At 48.5% G+C, this 18,563-nt stretch overlaps 1 protein-coding gene across 5 annotated transcripts in view; it reads left to right on the forward strand.

Annotated features, from left to right (window-relative positions):
- The first annotated feature begins 7,636 nt into the window (after nucleotides 1–7,636).
- Nucleotides 7,637–18,563, forward strand: part of NSMCE1 (NSE1 homolog, SMC5-SMC6 complex component) — a 30,221-nt gene continuing 19,294 nt past the window's right edge. The window contains exons 1-3 of one of the 5 annotated variants that reach the window (XM_081090383.1): nucleotides 7,654–7,696; nucleotides 9,964–10,015; nucleotides 12,542–12,687. In XM_081090383.1, the coding sequence (XP_080946509.1) occupies nucleotides 12,552–12,687 (136 nt within the window). In that variant the 5' untranslated portion in view covers nucleotides 7,654–7,696; nucleotides 9,964–10,015; nucleotides 12,542–12,551. Of the gene's footprint in view, nucleotides 7,945–9,963; nucleotides 10,016–12,541; nucleotides 12,688–18,563 lie in introns of all 5 variants that reach the window. The other 4 variants (XM_081090381.1, XM_081090385.1, XM_081090382.1 and 1 more) reach the window with 4 other exon arrangements.

Here is an 18,563-nt window from a genome sequence, read left to right on the forward strand (position 1 = left end):
GACCGAGCTCCTGCAGGCCAGGTCTCCCAGCTGCTCTGATCCCTGTCCAGGGCAAGAGCTGATTCTTCAGCTTTTCCACGGAGTCTCTGAGCCCCCCTGGAGCAGAGACAGCAAGCTCACCAATTATTCCATTTGTCCCCAAACATGTATTTCTCAGCCACCTGCAGGGAGGGCAGGCCTTGTAATCAGCGCTGATGGATGACATTAGAGTAGAAATGACACGTGCCAGTTTCAGGCTGAGGCAGTAAAAAAGCCCCCATGCAAACCTCCCTCCCTAGAGACCCCTGCACGGTCATTGAGGAGGCTTTGTGTTTTGGGTGTTTTAGGAGATGCAGCTGCAAGATCGCAGATGCTCTGTTGGCTGAGTCCCTGAGTGAGTGCAGAGCAGAGCTCTGCGGACCCTCATGTGATATGTAGCATGACCTAGAAATAACCATTTGGAGGGTGTTTGTTACAGCACCATAACCTGAATAACACATACCCCATACCCTTCCTACCCTCCCTTCCAATATGATTTTTTTTTTTTGCTCAAGTTACCCGAGTCAAGTTTCTTGCACCTAAAATTGCTTAACTGATAAACTCCCAGTCCTTAGCAGTTTCTTCTTCATACACTTATTAACATGCATCTGTCTTATTTTTCCTTCTCAGCTGAGAGCAACTTTGCATCCTATCACACTAGGGTACACTTATAAGGCTCTTGATAATTATGTGTTGAATGAATACAAAAATGGAACGAAAGTGAAAAATTGGATGAATCAACTAGATACTTTCTGTTCAACCTTGGTTTCCAAATCCATTTTCAAGGGAGCATTAATTAAAAGGGACCCTAAAATATGATTGCACCTCTTTTTTATGAAGGTGGCATATATTTTCAATCATATTATGATGTCATAACTTCAAAAATGCCAAACTTTATGTCATAACTTTATCAAATGCCAAAGAGTAAAATACTTTTGAAAACATCAGAACAACAGCAAAATTCAAAAGTGCGTTCTCAACCCCTGACAGGCACTACATGCAGGCTGTTTAGTTTTTCATCTTCCTGTCCCACCCCACTCCTAGTCCTGATGTGTAACATCAGATTGTAGACAAAAGGAGAAGCAGCAATTTGGATGTATTTGTCTATGGTTCCTGAATAAATTAATAATTTTCACATCAGTAAAAAAGTGCCTCAGGAATCTGCTTGACCAGATCCTCCACTTTAAAAGAAAAACCTATAATAATTCTGTATAGAAAAATGAGCTTAGCCTGACATAATGATATTAAAATAAGCTTGCTCCTCTTTACTTAAAAAGTTGGTGATTTTTTGCTTAAATTATGTCTATACAAAATAAAAAATACATAAATAAAAGAAACACCTGTAGTATCGGCCGGTGTGGCCCAATGGGTTGAATCATCTTCCAGTGCCCTAGAAGGTTGTGGGTTAGATTCCCGATCAGGGCATGTACCTGGGATGCAGGTTTGATTCCTGACCCCAAAATATCTTTGGTGAAGATTTAAAAAAAAAGAAAAAAGAAACACCTATAAATGAAAATAATTTACAATCTGCTCCCAATGAAAGAGAGAGAGAGGGGTTTCAAAAGTATTTTACTCTTTGGCATTTAATGAAGTTTTTGAAGTTATGACATCATAATGTGATTGAAATATATATATATATATATATATATATATATGCCACCTTCATCATAAAAACAGAGGTGTAATCATATTTTAGGATCTCTTTTAATTAATGCTCACTTGAAAATGAATTGGGAAACCAAAGTTGAACAGAAATATATATATATATTTTGAATATATATTTTTATTGATTTTTAGTGCAAGAGGAAGGGGGAGAGAGAGAAACAACGATGAGAAACATCAACTGGCTGCCTCCTGCACGCAGCCTACTGGTGCATGGGTTGACACTCAACCACTGAGCCACACCAGCCTGGCACAATGTTTTTGTTGGAACGAACCTGAAGGGCACGGGACATCGGAGAGGTGAATAAATGTGGGTGTGTTGGACCGCAGGCATGTGATTGACCGGGGACCTGGTTAAAATGCAGATTCTGCTGCAACAGGTCAGGGCGGGGCCCCGGGCTCTGCTGCTGCTGGTCCCCAGCCCACCCTGGAGGAGCAGCTGTAGACGCTCTGAGTGCGATAAGAATCAGCACTGCAATTCAAGAGCTCCTGACAGGCCCACCTGGGACCACACTGAACTGGGGTTTTGATCAAGCTGCCCTGAATTCAGCCTTTGATCAGTTTCCTTTCCGGCTGTGAGGACATCACCATAGCCTTGTCGCTTATCTTGAAACCACTTCTCTGGGAACTTCACTGTCTCTTTAGACACTAGCTGAGGACACAGAAGCAGGCAAAGCAGAGGCCTGAGAGGTGGAAAAGGTGTAACCAATTCCACACACTAAAATGTGTGCCTTCTCCTGGTATTTAGCTTTATTTATTTATTTTCCCCATTTTACAAGAAGACTGGCTATGTGTTTGCTCAGGCCAGGGGTTGCTGAAAGAGGGTAATTATAAGCAGAGATTAGGACTGCTGATACTTGACAGAGGGAAGGACATGGAAATATTATGAAAAGCTGACTCTATAATATAAAAAATGAAAACTCATGAAAACGGAGGTGCCAGAGGGACAGGGCTAATCCTGGGGTGAAGGCAAAAAGCCCGAGATGTAGAAAATGTCCTCAAAGACATTGTTGTGCCCGTCATGTCATAAGAAAGATCTAAGTATATACTTTAGGATTATTAATGTAGGGAATAGAATTTTAAAAAAATGTTTGTGCTTAAAATGTTTTCTAGTTATATAGAAAATTCACTAATGTATAACAATTCTCTGATGATGCTGGGTAAATGTGGCTTTAAGTATATTCCAATTTTATATAGTATCGATTTCATTATATCTAAAATCTTTGTGATCACATAGAGTCCATTTATTTTGAAAAATAATATTTCTTGTGATTATAAAAGATGCTTCTGGAGACAGTTGAAACACATACAAAGTGACAAGAAAAAGTTTACCTAATATCCATCCAATCAGGAATATTCACCAATAATATTTTGGTATATAGAGTCTTCTAGTTTTCTCTCTCTCTTAAAATATACATTATGGGTTTTTTCCCCCCTTCTGACCTCAAGTATTCTTTGAAAACATGATTTTCAGGCTGCATAAGATTTTTCAGAATTTCACTTATTTTGACCACCATTTCCCTTTGTACTTGGAGACGTGTGAGCTGTTGCCACTTCCCCTGGAAGAATCAAGGCCGTGATGCCCTTCTCTGCATTTACCTTTGTGAGCATCTCTGTTTATTTCCGCAGGCAGGTTCCCAGAAGTGGAATCACCAAGTCCAACAATATTTACGTCCAGGCTCTTAGAGAGCGCGCCCGCCTCCCCCCAGCGGTCTGTGCTGAAGGGCTGAATGGTCCGCACGGCTTCCGGCGGTGTGCATATTTCCCTGCCCAGTGTCCAAGCCTCCCCGGACTTTACACAGGAACCGTTTTTAAAGATGACCTTTGGGGCCTGTCACCATCCCTCTCTGGTGAGAGATAAGCTGAGGGGAACCATTGTCCCTCTCTGCTTCACCAGCACATGCCCATCACCTCCACCAGATCCAACTGAAAATGTAATAAAAAAAAAAAGTGAGCATATGGTTTCCATAAGCAACTTTATTTTCTTTTGCTTCTTGTTTTACTCATTTCTGCTTTTTGCTTTATTGTTTCCTTCCTTCTGTTTTCTCTGGATTTATATATTTTTCTACCTTTTAAATCAATACAAATTAATTTTTTTCTTGTTTTTAATTAAGTACACTGAAGGTTATAAATTCCCCTCTAATTATTGTTTTAGTTGGATCCCACAGGTCTGATTATGTAAGACTTTTATTGTCATTCACTACTAAATATTTTGTAATTTCCATATTGATTTTTTTAAAAACATATGTAATTTTGTTTCCAAATGCATGTTCTTTTTCTTTTTAAAATGTATTATAAAATCTGTCAACATAAAAAAGTATAAAATATAAGAAATAAAACTAGAAAATACGCTTATAAATTTTATTATTGACTAGAGGCCCAGTGCATGAAATTTGTGTATGGGGAGGGGGTGGGGTCCCTCAGCCTGGCCTGCACCTTCTCAAAATCTGGGACCGCTGGCACCTAACTGCTTGCCTTCCTGCCTGCCTGATGCCCCTAACTGCCCCTCTGCCTGCTGCCTTGATCACCCCTAACCGCCTCTGCCTGCCAGCCTCATTGCCCCCTAACTGCTCTCCCCTGCCGGCCTGATGCCCCTAACTGCTCCCCTGCCTGCTGGCCTGATTGCCCCCTAACTTCTCTCCCCTGCAGGCTTGATCACCCTTAACTGCCTCTGTCTTGGCCCCTTGCCACTGTGGCTTTGTCTGAAAGACGTCCAGTCTAATTAGCATATTATCCTTTTATTAGTATAGATAAGTCATAGATATATAAGATAAACAAACCATCCTGTCTTCCTAGTCCTTCCTCAGAAGTAACTGCTGTTACTAATTTAAGATATGTTTTATGAATTGTATGGGTTTCTTTTTGGATATCTTTTTGTTGTTGATTTTTTAAAAAATATGTTTTACTGATTTTAGAGAGAGGGAGAGGGAGAAACATCAATGACTGGGTATGTTGCCCTGCCTGGGAATCGAACCCAAGGCCTTTTGGTGCACAGGATGTTACTCAACTAACTGAGCCACACCAGCCAAGGCTTGTTGTTGATTTTAAATTTTATTTTATTGTGGTTCGTGAATACGATCTATAGATTCTTCGGAATTCATTGAGGCTTCCTTTGTGGCCAGTACACAGTCAATTTCTGTAAATGTTCCAAACATGTTTGAAAAGACAGATATGCCGATGTTCTTTTTCTGAAATACAAACCAGATGTTACCACTTCCTCTCTCAGCTTCAATGGTCTTCAGGCGAAAGACAGAGCCCCTTCGCCTATGATTTGGGCCCTTATCCTAAGACTTAGCTTATTCCTCTCTAGCCAAGGCTCGGCCACCTCCTTATGTACAAAAAATTTATGTTCACGCAGCTTTTGTACCTTTTAGGGTCAACTTTCTGAAACATTTGAACTGTCAGAGTTGTCTTGTAGCGGACAGTCCAAGGTCTGGCATATCAAAGATCCTAATAGAATCTCACTGAATGGGTTGTCTTTTGAGGGTGGAGTCATGCTGAGGCTGGACAGCTGCTCTGTGGTGGGTCACTCCCTCATCGCCAGTTCCAATCTTCATCACTACTTCTTCCTTCTGAACCCAACCCGGCTCTCTGAGACCTCCAGCTGCTGCGAGCCTGCATGCTAATTTCTCTGCATTTCCCTCTTCCCATCTCCACCTGCCCATATAAGGACCCTTCCACAATGCTGTCCAGTGCTTTGCCTTCTAGAGACAATTGCACAAGCCCAACAGAGATCATCCCAGGTGGAATCCACACTGAGCTTCTGCTCGGAGGCCCCTGGCATGGGGATGGGAGGTTGTGGGGGAAATCAGTGAGCAACTGTCCTCTCTACACGTTCATGGCTTCAACCTTAGCTGGAACCTCACTTTTGTATTTCCTTCGGAATCTGCTTTTTGATCCCCTTCAAATCTTCAGCATCTCCCCAGCTCCTTTACTCAGCTGAATGATCGTTTGCTACTTTATGGAGAAAACAGAAACATTAGGGTGAGCCTTCGTTTAGCCTTTCCTAACCGCCTTCCTTCTGCTTCGGAAGTGTCTCCCCTCTTCTCTAGGGTAAGAGCAATCCTGTCTCCCCATACCCTTGACCCCATCCTCTCCTGTCTCCCTGTGTTTACCCATTACTCACTCTGCTCCTGATCTCCCCTTCCCAAGGCCATCCTTCCTAACAGCAATCGACACTCCTCTTGGAGGCTGACGTGAGCTTCCTCGCCTCTCTAATAGGCTCTTATTGACCATTAACTTCTAGATCAGCGTAGCCTATCTTTTATTTATTATTTAGAAAATGTCTTTATTAATTTTAGAGAGAGAGAGAGAGAGAGGGATAGAGAAATAGAAACATCCATGAGAGAGAAATATCGATAGGCTGCCTCCCGCCCTCCCCCTCCTGGGGATTGAGCCTGCAACCCAGGCATGTGCCCTGACCAGGAATTGAACCGGTGATCTCTTGGTTCAGGGTTCGACACTCAACCCCTGAGCACACCAGCCTGGCAGGCCTATCTTTCGTGATTTCTCCAGATCACAGACAATCCTGACCACACCCTGCACCTCAAAACGTTCTCTTACCTATTCGCCTCTGATACCACTCAATCTTGACTCCCTTTCTTCTCCCGCTACCCCCTCCTTTGTACTTTGACCCTGAAATGTCAGGGTTCCCAGGGTTTCCTATTCACAACCCTCCGCCTTTATTTCTTTACACACCGGGAAAGCACAGGTTTCGTTTCAAAAGGGTGGCGTTTCTACTAAGCTCTCCAGTGTGGTCTGTTGTTGCCACGTTGCCCCGTTTTTCAGGAGCCGTCACAGTTTTATGTGAACTCCCTTAACTTTAAATATTGACAATGAACTCAAACGTACACAAAACTGTGCAGGACAAACAAAACGCGGGTGGTCCTGCCCAGGGCTGTTCTCTTATTCCAGGGCTCACACGGATTGAGGGCACACTATGTGCGGATCGAGGGCACACTATGTGCGAGACACTCTCCCAGGTGGGTTGCATGCATTAGCTCATGTAACCTTCACAACAATTACATCAGCAAAGGGCAACCATTATCCAGCTTATAGACGAGCACACTGCGAGGGGCGGCTTCGGTGGCTGTCCTGGTCGCAGAGACGCCGAGTTTCAGAACCTGGACTCCAGTCCCGGCGGCCCAGCTCGGACCTCAGGCCTCGAACCAGACATGCCGCGCCTCCCCGCTCAGCAGAGGAGGAGACGGAGGTCCGGGGGGCGGCGGAGGTGTCTAAGGTCGCGGGAGCGGGGGCTGGCCGGGTAGGATTTGAGCTCCCGCCAGGGAGCTGGGTCCCGGCACCGGTCCCCGCGCTGGGCTGCGCTCCCGGCTCAGACCTGAGGCCCGAACACTGTACGCACGTGGGCCAGGGCCGCCCGGAGCCTCCCACGAGCCATCCGCTCGCTGCTGTTGATCCCTCCACGGTCCCCGCACGGCGCTCCCTGGGCCGGGCAGCAGGAACGTTCAGTCAGCACGGCCGTGTGCGAACCCACAAACACGCTGCCTCACAGGGACTGTTCCCCATTTCACAGGTGAAACAGGCTCAGCGCCGCTGCGGGACTTGCCCCCGACCCAGCAACCAGTGAAGGGCAGAGGCAGGACTCCAGTCAGGGGACCTGGCAACGGAGCCCTCGTTCTTGGCCACGCGCTCACCCTACTAGTTCCACACACGGGGGAGACTGAGGCCCGGCCATGGCGTGGGGTGCGCTGCCCGCCTGCTCTCCCCGCTCTGCGGTCGCGGTCTGTCACCGCTGGGCCGGACGCGGACGGCCTTCTCCGGCGGCGCCGAGAGCTGCGGGGAAGCGCGCAATTCCCTACCTAACGGAGCATCCCGCGGCACCATGGCAACGCGTCGGGCGGGAGAACAGGAAGTGTGTCACCCAGTGGGCGGGGCGAATCTGCGTGACCACCAATGGGAGCGCCGCATCCGCGTTCGCTCCGCCCGGAAGGAGGGACCGAACCGCTTTTCGGCTAGCGCCGCCGGCTGTGAGACTCGCGCTGCGGGGCCGCGGAGGGTAATTCGGTGGCGCGCGTGGGTAGGGGGTGCGGTGGGGGCACGGGGGAGAGCGGTCCCGAGAGGCGAGGGAAGACGGAGGTGCGGTCAGGCCCGCGCTCGGCCCGCGCTGTGCCGAGGGGACGCCAGGTGCGGGGACCCGGGGGTTTCCCGTTTCCGGAGGGGGAAACGGAGGCCCAGAGAGGGGCAGTGAGGCACTTAGACCTGAAACTCGACCCTCTCTGACACAGACGTTTTAAAATCGCAATAGTAGGTGAAAAAACACTTTTCATCATATTAGGTGAAAAAGCAGAATACAAAATATATCCGAACTGAATACATAAGATAGGCCTTCGCCGAGCACCCTCCGTTCTCTCGCCGTACTTGCTGCCGCCCTCGACTTTGTGTATGAAACTTGTTTGTGCACGTCCCCAGCCCCTGTCTTACAGCCCTGGGCTAGCCGTGCTCAGAATCCCGCAGTTCTCGGGTCTCGGAAGGTGACATGGTGCATATCTATGTTCTGCATACATTCAGCGGGGTTCGAGGCAGTGTTTGGAATCAATACAGTAATATTTTCACAGATATCTATCTATCTATCTATCATCTATCTATCTATCTATCTATCTATCTATCTATCTATCTATACTAACTCTTTAAGGAATAAGGAACAACCATAAGTAGCTTCACCTGAGATCAGATCAAGTTTTCAAACTTAAAAGATTTTCCAGAAAACAGGTTGGAGAATTGCAGATAAGGGACTGGGCTCCTGATGTCACTGTCTGCTCCTCCTCCTCGAGGAGGGGTGTGCCACGGTTGCTGGACTGTGCCTTTGCATGGGCACCCCCATCTCCATCACTAACAGTGTGTGCCACCTGGTGCCCTCAGTTTCCTCATCTGTAAAATGGGCTCAGTAATGCCTTCCTCCCGAGGTTCTGGTGAGGAGTAAATGAGACGGCGGGTGTGAAGCACTAACACTGTGTCTAGCATGCGGCACAGATGGTTAAGATTGAGGTTTGCCTATTCCACAAACGTGTCTACGTATTTTGAAATTATCTGGATAGGCGGTACCTGACCATGGTTAACCTCCCCTGCCCAGTCAGTCTTCAGAGAGATCACCGGTTTCTAGACATAAGCAAGCCTGTCTGTATCTCTCACCCCCATTTTCCTTTTACCCCAGATTATAGCATTGTATTCCTTTCTATGCTTCCTTCTCCTTAACATTTATTTTGGCTGTTACTTAACATCCTATATAATAAAAGACTAATATGCAAATTGTCCCCGCAACTGGGAGTTCAACCGGGAGTTTTTTTTGGTGTGTGTTTTTTTTAAATAAGATAGCTTTTTAAAAAATATATATTGTATTGATTTTTTACAGAGAGGAAGGGAGAAGGCTAGAGAGTTAGAAACATCGATGAGAGAGAGAAACATCCATCAGCTGCCTCCTGCACACCCCCCACTGGGGGTGTGCCTGCAACCAAGGTACATGCCCTTGACTGGAATCGAACCCGGAACTCTTGAGTCCGCAGGCCGACGCTCTATCCATTGAGCCAAACTGGTTACAGGTCAACCGGGAGTTTGACCAGGATGTGGGGCAGCTGGCCAATTGCCCGAGGCCCCTCCCTCACCCCGATCAGGGGTGGGGCCAGCCTGCCAACCACCCTTGCCCCTCCCCCACATCCGTGCATGAATTTGTGCACCAGGCCTCTAGCATTTACATAATTTCTACTTTATTAAGATGTGTAACATACCTGTAAAAATAATAAGTTTGAAGAATGAAAATTCAACGAATATGTGTATTAGATGCATCCTTGTTGATGTGAGTAGCTCTCTACTTGGTCTTCGTTGCTTTGAATTCCATGGTATGATTATACATGCTTTAGGTAGGTGTTCTTCAGTTGATCGTCATTTGTACTCTTGCCAGAGTTTTGCTATTACGTGGTGCTTTTACAAACATATTTCCTGGGGCCAGTGTGGAAAAGTTTCTATAAGGTATATATCTAACAGATTTCTAAGGACACCCAAATGAGCTAGCAGTACCCAGTTGTCTGAAGTGGTTATAAGAGTGTATGCTCTACCGGTGGTGGATGAAAGTTTCGGCCTCAGCCACTCTGAAGGATTTTTCCTATCTGGTGATGGTTAAAACTTTAATCACGGTGGTTTTAATATTCATTTGCCTGATGACATTGAGGTGGAGCATCTTTTTACGTATTTATTAATAATTTGTGCATCCTCTTTGTAAATTTTCTGTTGCTTATTTTTCTCTTATAGTTGTCTTCCCCTTATTTGTAGGCGTTCCCTGTATGTTCTGAATACAAATATTTTGTGGCTTAAATACCTTCTGGTAGGTAGCTTGTCTTCTCTTTCTCTTTTCCATTCTCGGGTGTTTTTGGTGAACAGAGTCATTAATGTTAACAAAGCTGAATATATCATTATAATCCTTTATGATTTATACTTTTTAAAAAATCTTTTAAAGAAATCCTACCCTACTTTTGGTCAAAAAGATATTCTTCTAGGTAGTGTGGCCTGGGTGGGGGAGGGATGGTGGTGGTGGGGGGAGATATTCTCCGGTGTTGTTGTACCAAAGTTTCATAGTGTTTCCTTTCTTGTGACCTTAATCTTTAGCAATAGATGTTTGTACATAGTGTGAGGTAAGCGTCTCATTCTTTTTTTCTTTTCCATGTATGGATAGTCAGTTGTTTTGGCACCTTTTATTGAAAAGTTTGCTTTGATCTGGCATTCCATTTCTCCAACATGTCAAGTACCCGTACATATTTACAATTCTGTTCTGAGTCCTTTATTCTGTTGTATTGATCTTTGTCTATTTCTACACCAGTATCACATTTTATTCACCGCTCCAGCTTTCCAGTTACTTGGTACCTGGTAGGACAAGTTCTCCTTTATCTTTTCCAAGAATGCCTTTGCTGTTTTGCCTTTATGTTTTCCATGAAATTTTAGAATCATCTTGTCAGATCACACACAGACATAAAGCCTATTGGGAATTTGACTGGAATTGCATTGATTTAGTTGCATTGGATTAATTTGGATTTAATTTTTTTAATCCTCACCTGAGGATATGTTTTTATTGATTTTAGAGAGAGAGGGAAGGGGAGAGAAAGAGAGAGAAACATCACTGTGAGAGAAACATCAATCGGTTGCCTCCCACACACGCCCCGCCTGGGGATGGAACCCCAGCCTTTTGGTGTGTGGGATGAAGGTCCAACTAAGTGAACTACCTGGCCAGAGCCTAATGTGGATTTTAAAGTGATTGCTCTCAACATCTTGTCCCTAAGTATTATGTTTGCTGTAGGTTTTTGTAGACAAAGGAATTTCCTTCTCACCCAAGAATATTTTTTCCATTGATTTTAGAGAGTAGAAGGGGAGGAAGAGTGGGGGTGGGGGGGCAAGGAGCAGGGGGAGAGAGAGAGAGAGAGAGAGAGAGAGAGAGAGAGAGAGAGAGAGAGCGCGAGCGCACTGGATCTGAGGTTGAGGGAAACGAGGACCAGGCCTGTGGTGTTTGCATGACTGTGGACTGTACCACCGAAAGCAGGTGATTTGCAAAGAGCACTCAGGAGAAAAAGGGTTGCAGATGCTGAAAGGAGAAGGAATCCGGCTTAGGATTTGTTGAGGTTGAGATGCTGGTGAAAGAGGCCCGAGGAAAGCTAGTAGGCAGGCCGGGAAACCGATCCTGGGACAGTGCATGTTTCCAGCTCCGAGGTCCAGCTGGTGATGCTGTTGGAAAGAACAGTAACTAGTCTTTTTGTGCATCTCCTATGGGCCAGGTCCTTGGCAAACACTTGGTAGTCATATCTCACTTAAACTTATGCCTTAAATAGAGTTATTATTACCCTCATATTATAGGTGAAAAGACTGAGGCTCAGGGAGATTAAACGTGTTAGCTAAAAATGTTTCTGTGTTATATTTGCCTAAGTAACGACAAATTTCTTGTCAGATCATGGCATCACCTGAAGTGAATGTTAAAAATCTCAGAATGCCAGGCCCCTATCCAGTCAGAACCCCCAGGAAAGAAGCCATGGGCGCATATTTTTAATGCACAGATTACGTGATTTTTAAGCTCAGGCAGGCCTAGCAAGAACTGGTCTCAGAGCCATCTGTCCAGTTCTGAACCCGCGCTCTTAGCCCCTGTGCAGCGACTGGACCTCTGGCAGCAGCGGGCTTTTGATCAGCTCCGATCTTTGTGGTTTGTGGAAAGATACTGTTTTAATAGAGAGCAGGAGATTTGGAAAGTACCCTGTAGTCCTGTGAGGTCAGTGTTATTAGTGGCTTGGGAGAAGGGAAGGAAACGAACACTTACTCAGTGTGGGCTAGCATTTCTCTAGGCAGTGAAAATTATTCTAATTTTTTAGTGAGAATATGGGGCCTCAGCTAAATTTATCCAGGGCCATAGAGCTGGTAAGTGACTAAGCCAAGTTTCAGATCTAGAATCATCTAATAGTGAAAATAGCTGACACTTATTTAGTGCTTACGTCTGTTACCAGGCTTCTCTGTGTATTATTTCATTTATTCCTCATGGTAATTGTGTGGAGAACGTTTTTATCATTATTCTGATTTTACTGATCCGAAACTGAAGCACTTGGAGGTGACGGTTCCCAATTTCACACCCGAGGCGATGGAGCAGGCTGTGAATGCCGGCCTCGGATTGGCACCGGCCCACGCATTTCACCACTGCCCAGTACTCATTTGACTAGCCCCTGACTTGTGTCCTTTCATTTTTGTACTATTCAGCATGTTGACCTTGATTTTCAAAACCATAACAAACTTATATTTGTTAATGCAAATTCATACACAATCTAGCACATTGCTTTTGGTGTGCTCAGAGGTAAGTTGATTTCATTTACGTCTTTTTTAGCTCCGTCACCATGCAGGGTAGCTCCAGAAGAACGGGCACCATGACTGATGTCCACCGGCGGTTCCTCCAGTTGCTGATGACTCACGGAGTGCTGGAGGAATGGGAGGTTAAGCGCTTGCAGAAGCACTGCTATAAGGTCCATGACTGTAAGTATCGTTTTCCCGTTCCCAGGAGGCTCTGGAGCTGTGTGATCAGGGACCAGTGACATTGGTATAATGCCAGGTAACCAGTCAGCCCGTCCTCCTGACCTGGTCATTCAGGGCTCTCACAATCTCCCTTCAGCCCGTCTTTCAAATCAAATCTCATCTTTGACTTGTTTTTAAGTAAATCTTGCACTTAGCTCAGGTCAGGTAAGACTTGGCCTCTGAAGCAGTGGAGTCATGGTTCACAGCAGGCTCCAGCACCGCCTCGAGCCTGAGTTTCTTCACCACCAAACGGGGAGAATTCATTGTACTTGACATACTGTGGTTCAGAGAGTTACGAGACATGATCCATAAAGAACACCTGGCACAGGAAAAGTGCTTAGTTGGCTATCGGTAGTCAGAGGGCAGCTTAGCATAGTGGTTCAGGGCACAGCCTGGGACGTGGCCATCCCTGGAAAAGTGCCTTCCTGCTTTGCTGGCTGTCAGCATTTGGAACATCTCAGTGGTTGTTGGGAGGGTAAATAAGATAATACATGTGAAGCACTTAGAGACGGGACCGCTGGTGCATACTAAGTTCAGCAGCTGGAGGTTTCAATAAAGCAATGGGATCAATGTTGATAGATTGATAAAATCAGTATTAGGTCTTGTCGAGTGTCAGCCTGGGTAGGTCTTATGGAGTGAAAAGGAAAGTTTATATTTTTAATATTTATTTATTTATTTATTTGTTAATCCTCATCAGAGGATATTTTCCCATTGATTTGCAGAGAGGGTGTAAGGGAGAGATACAGAGAGAGAAACATCGATATGAGAAAAACACATTGATTGGTTGCTTCCTGCACGCACCCGGACCAGGGCCACAGATTGAGCCTGCAACTGACGTATGTGCCCTTGACTGGAATTAAACCCGGGATACTTCAATCTGGGGACTGATGCTCTATTCACTGAACCAAACAGGCTAGGGTGGGAAGTTTATAAATTATACTTGTTGTATGATGTCGTTGTGTTAGGTTTTGTGTAAAACTTAGTGATTTTTATTGTTCATGAGTGCATACATCTGCATGTGAAAATATGGAAGTGGACTGGAAAGATGTGCAGCACACTCACATGCTTGCCTTTGGAGAGAGGAGGAGAGGAATAGGCTTGTCAGCAGAAATCAAAGGACTTCATCTTTACCCTGTTCTGTTCTTTTATTGTCAAAAACAGACTTGAGGCAAACATGGCATTATTATTATTATTATCTTTAAATAATTTTTATTTCTTGAAGTATTACAAAGAGTATTACATATGTTTCCTCCCCCCCTCCCTTGACATTCTCCCGGCCCCTACCCCCTAGTATCTTTTGTCTATTGGTTATTCTTATATGCATGCATAAAAGTCCTTTGGTTGAACTCTTAACCCCCACCCCCCGCCCCAAACCCTCCCCAGGCTTCCCACTGTAGTTTGACAGTCTGTTCAATGCTGCTCTGCCTCTGCATCTACCCCTGTTCATCAGTCTATACTGGTCCCCATTATCTGTCCCAACATCACTGGAGCCGTCCCAACCTCACCGGGGCCGTTTTGTCCTCACCAGGGCCGTCTTGACCTCACCGGGGCCCGTCCCGACCTCATCGGGGCTGTCCTGACCTCACTGGGGCCATCCCTACCTCACCGGGGCTATCCCTACCCCACCGGGGCCGTCTCAACCTCACCGGGGCCGTCCCGACCTCACCGGGCCATCTTGACCTTGCCGGTGCTGTACATCGCCAGGGTCGTTTTGTCCTCACCGGGGCCGTCCCAACCTCACCGGGCCGTCCCGACCTCACCAGGGCCGTTTCGGCCTCACCAGGGCCGTTTCAACCTCCTCGGGGCCATTCCGACTTCACTGGGGTCGTTTTGGCCTCACCGGGGCCGTCCCAGCCTCACCGGGGCCGTCCTGACCTCACCGGGGCCGTTTCAAACTCACCAGGGCTGTTCCAACCTCACCGGGGCCATTTCAACCTCACCAAGGCCGTCCCAACCTCACCGGGGCCGTTTCAACCTCACCGGGGCCGTCCCGACCTCACCGGGGCCATTTCAACCTCACCGGGGCCGTCCCGACCTCACCGGGGCCGTTTCAACCTCACCGGGGCCGTCCCGACCTCACCGGGTTCGTTTCAACCTCACCGGGGCCGTCCCGACCTCACCGGGGCCATTTCAACCTCACCGGGGCCGTTTTGACCTCACCGGGGCGGTCCCGACCTCACTGGGGCTGTTTTGACCTCACTGGGGCCGTCCCGACCTCACTGGGGACGTTTCAACTTCACCAAGGTTGTTCTGACCTCACCGGGGCCGTTTCAACCTCACCAGGCCGTCCCGACCTCACCGGGGCCATCCCGACCTCACCGGGGCCGTTTCAACCTCACTGGGGCCGTCCCGACCTCACCGGGGCTGTTTCAACCTCACCGGGGCCGTCCTGACCTCACCGGGGCCGTTTCAACTTCACCAAGATCGTTCTGACCTCACCGGGGCCGTTTCAACCTCACCGGGGCCGTCCCGACCTCACCGGGGCCGTTTCAACCTCACCGGGGCCGTCCCGACCTCACCGGGGCTGTTGCAACCTCACCGGGGCGGTCCTGACCTCACCGGGGCCATTTCAACCTCACCGGGGCCGTCCCAACCTCACCGGGGCTGTTTCAACCTCACCGGGCCGTCCCGACCTCATCGGGGCCATCCCGACCTCACCGGGGCCGTTTTGACCTCACTGGGGCGGTCCCGACCTCACTGGGGCTGTTTTGACCTCACCGGGGCCGCCCCGACCTCACCGGGGCCGTTTCAACTTCACCAAGGTCGTTCTGACCTCACCGGGGCCGTTTCAACCTCACCTGGCCGTCCCGACCTCACCGGGCCGTCCTGACCTCACCGGGGCCGTTTCGACCTCACCGGGGCTGTCCTGACCTCACCGGGGCCGTTTCGACCTCACCTGGCCGTCCCGACCTCACCGGGCCGTCCTGACCTCACCGGGGCCGTTTCGACCTCACCGGGGCTGTCCTGACCTCACCGGGGCCGTTTCGACCTCACCGGGGCCGTCCCGACCTCACCGGGGCCATCCTGACCTCACCGGGGCCATCTTGACCTTACCGGGGCAGTCTCGACCTCACTGGGGGCATCCCGACCTCACTGGGGCTGTCCCGGCCTCACTGGGGCCGTTTTGGCCTCACCGGGGCTGTCCCAACCTCACCGGGGCCATCCAGGCCTCACCGGGGCTATATCGGCCTTACTGGGGTTGTATCGGCCTCACCGGGGCCGCCCCGACCTCACCAGGGCCGTCCCAGCCTCACTGGGGAAACATGAAGTTTGGCACTCTGTCCCCTGCCAGGCGCTCCCCACCAGACAAAATCTCCAGGCTTTCCTGGTGGCTGAACATCCAGTACGCCTGCTCGGACCACGCCCTCCACCAAGTGCACAGACTGCCCGTCTGCCGTCCCCCAGGGCCCCATGCGAGACTGGAACCGGTGGGCGTGCTTGTGCGCCTGCTGGTACGGAGGTTCCACATCACTGGCCCAGCCGGGCCCAGCTCCAGCCTGCTCCGAACCCGACTCTGCCCCCCGAGTGTGTCCCTCCCGGATGCGAGGAGCCGAAATCTGCAGCCTGCTGGGTTGGGCTCTGTACTTGGTGTCTCTGCACATCCTACTCAGTCTCAATGTTCTTTCTTTCCTTCCAGTTGTAGAGCCTCCACTGGGCCAGCTTTCCCATGGTTCCGTATGATAACTGTCCCACGCTTGGTAGCCTCGATGTTGTTGTGGGAGGCAGCACACACAGGTCTTTTCCTTGCGCCGCCATCTTGGTTCTCCTGGGTCTGCTTCTTGAGCGCGTCTCCCATGGGTATGAGGAGTTGAAGTCTGCAATTTGTTGGGCTAGGCTGCAAAAGCGCAGGTGGGTCTTTTTGTGCACCTGGCACAGCCTGGATGGGGATGTAAATTGAGTAGGGCGGGGTCTCAGGAAGCCACCAGGGCGGGGCAAACAGCAATGGCGGTGTTTCCGCGGCTCCTCGCCTCTCCGGGACACCGGGACTTTGCCTCCCCCAGTGCCAGCGAGCAGCTGCGTGCCAGAGCCTCCCCCGCTCTCCGACTGCTGCAGGGCTGTGCCGCTTCTCCCCGTGGGGCCTGGAGCCTCAGAGACCCGCCCTGAGCAAGCCCAGAGGATTCGAGGGTTCGTAACCGCTTCCGAATGAAAAAAAACCGCGCATTCGGTTGCAGCCCGCCTGGCACGCGACTGTGTGCCTCTGTTTTTGGCGCCTCTGTAGCTCCTACTCAGTCTCACTGCGCTTCTTTCTTTCCTTCCAGTTGTAGAACTCCCACTGGGCCAACTTCCCCATGGTTCTGAATGGTGGTTGGTTGTCTTATAGTTGGTAGTTTCTATGATGTGGGAGGCAGCACGCACAGGTCTACTCCCTACGCCGCCATCTTGGTTCAAACATGGCATTATTAGTTTAGTCTAATGGTTGTCACTTGTGATGAATGGGAATATAGGTTTCTATGCTATGTTTTTGTATTTTCTCTATTAAAATTATTTTTTAATCCTCACCTGAGAATATGTTTTTTATTGATGTGAGAGAGAGAAGAAGGAAGAGAGAGAGAAAAAAACATCAAAGTAAGAGAAAAACATTGATCAGTTGTTTCCCCCATGGGCCCCGATCAGGGATCAAACTCACATCCTGGGCATGTGCCCTGACCAGGAATTGAAGCCCCCACCTTCTGGTGTACAGGATGATGCTCCAACCAATTGAGCCACACAGGCCAGGACCTCTCTCTATTTTTAATTGTTAAAAGAAGAGTGGAAAAAAGACGTGAGCCAAGTCAAGAGGGGTGAGGAAAGGTATGGGAGAGGCTTCAAGCACCTGGGTGAAGGGACACAAGGCCCAGTGTCACCTTCGGAGAACTGCAGTCTGCGGCATGATCGAGGCGGAAGCCAGGTCCCGGAGGGTGGAGTGTGTGCGTCAGGAGGGAGCGAGTACAGAAACAAGTCCATTCATGATATGCAGAAGGGAGATGGAGAGGGTGGCAGGTTAGAGAAGAGGCACGGATTGAGCCACTGGTCCACTGAGGTGTTCTGTGGGGAATTCTGGGAGCTTTGTTATACATCCACAAATAAAGGCTTGACAGGTCTATAGTAAGGAAACCTGTTTACCTTTGTTAATCCTGTGTATCCAAACTTAACTGACAAACAAATAACAGACTTCAGGAAACCCTAGATAAAACTATATGATGTGTGGGAAGAGAATAAGTTTTTTGTGTGTAGGTTTACAGATCTGGAAAAACCCATAGTATGTATACCATAGTAGTGGTTTTTTTCTTTTGGTGTGTGTGTGTGTGTGTGTGTGTGTGTGTGTGTGTGTGTGTGTGTTTTAATCCTCACCTGAGGGTATGATTTAATGATTTTTGAGGGAGGGAGGGAGAGAAAGAGAGGGAGAGAGAGAAGAGAGAAGAGAGAAGAGAGAAGAGAGAAGAGAGAAACATAGATCCGTTGCCTCCCGCATAGGCCTGGCCTGAGGTTGGACCCACAATCTAGGAATGTGCCCTGACCTGGAATTGAAGGGGGCGATCTCCAACCAACTGGGTCACCTGGCCAGGGCTGCCATAGTAGTGTTGTTCTCTCCTCTTAATTCTGTAGACAGTGCGGACCTCCAGGAGGCTTTGAAGCTAGAAGTGACAGAATTAGTGCCGTGTTGGGGACCCTCCTGGTGAGAACGTGTCTGCTCTAAGTGCCTGCACTGTGGTGGGCGGGGTCTTGGTGAGAGCGTCCTTCATGGAATGTGACACCTGCCAAGCTGGCTTCTCTTGCTCTTGAAAAAGCACAACAGGGCTTTAAACATAGCCCTCAGTATTCTTCAGCGACGGGCAGAGCAGGCTTTTCTTGTCTCT

Source organism: Myotis nattereri, assembly GCF_964212035.1.
Source record: "Myotis nattereri genome assembly, chromosome: 4".
NCBI lineage: Eukaryota > Metazoa > Chordata > Mammalia > Chiroptera > Vespertilionidae > Myotis > Myotis nattereri.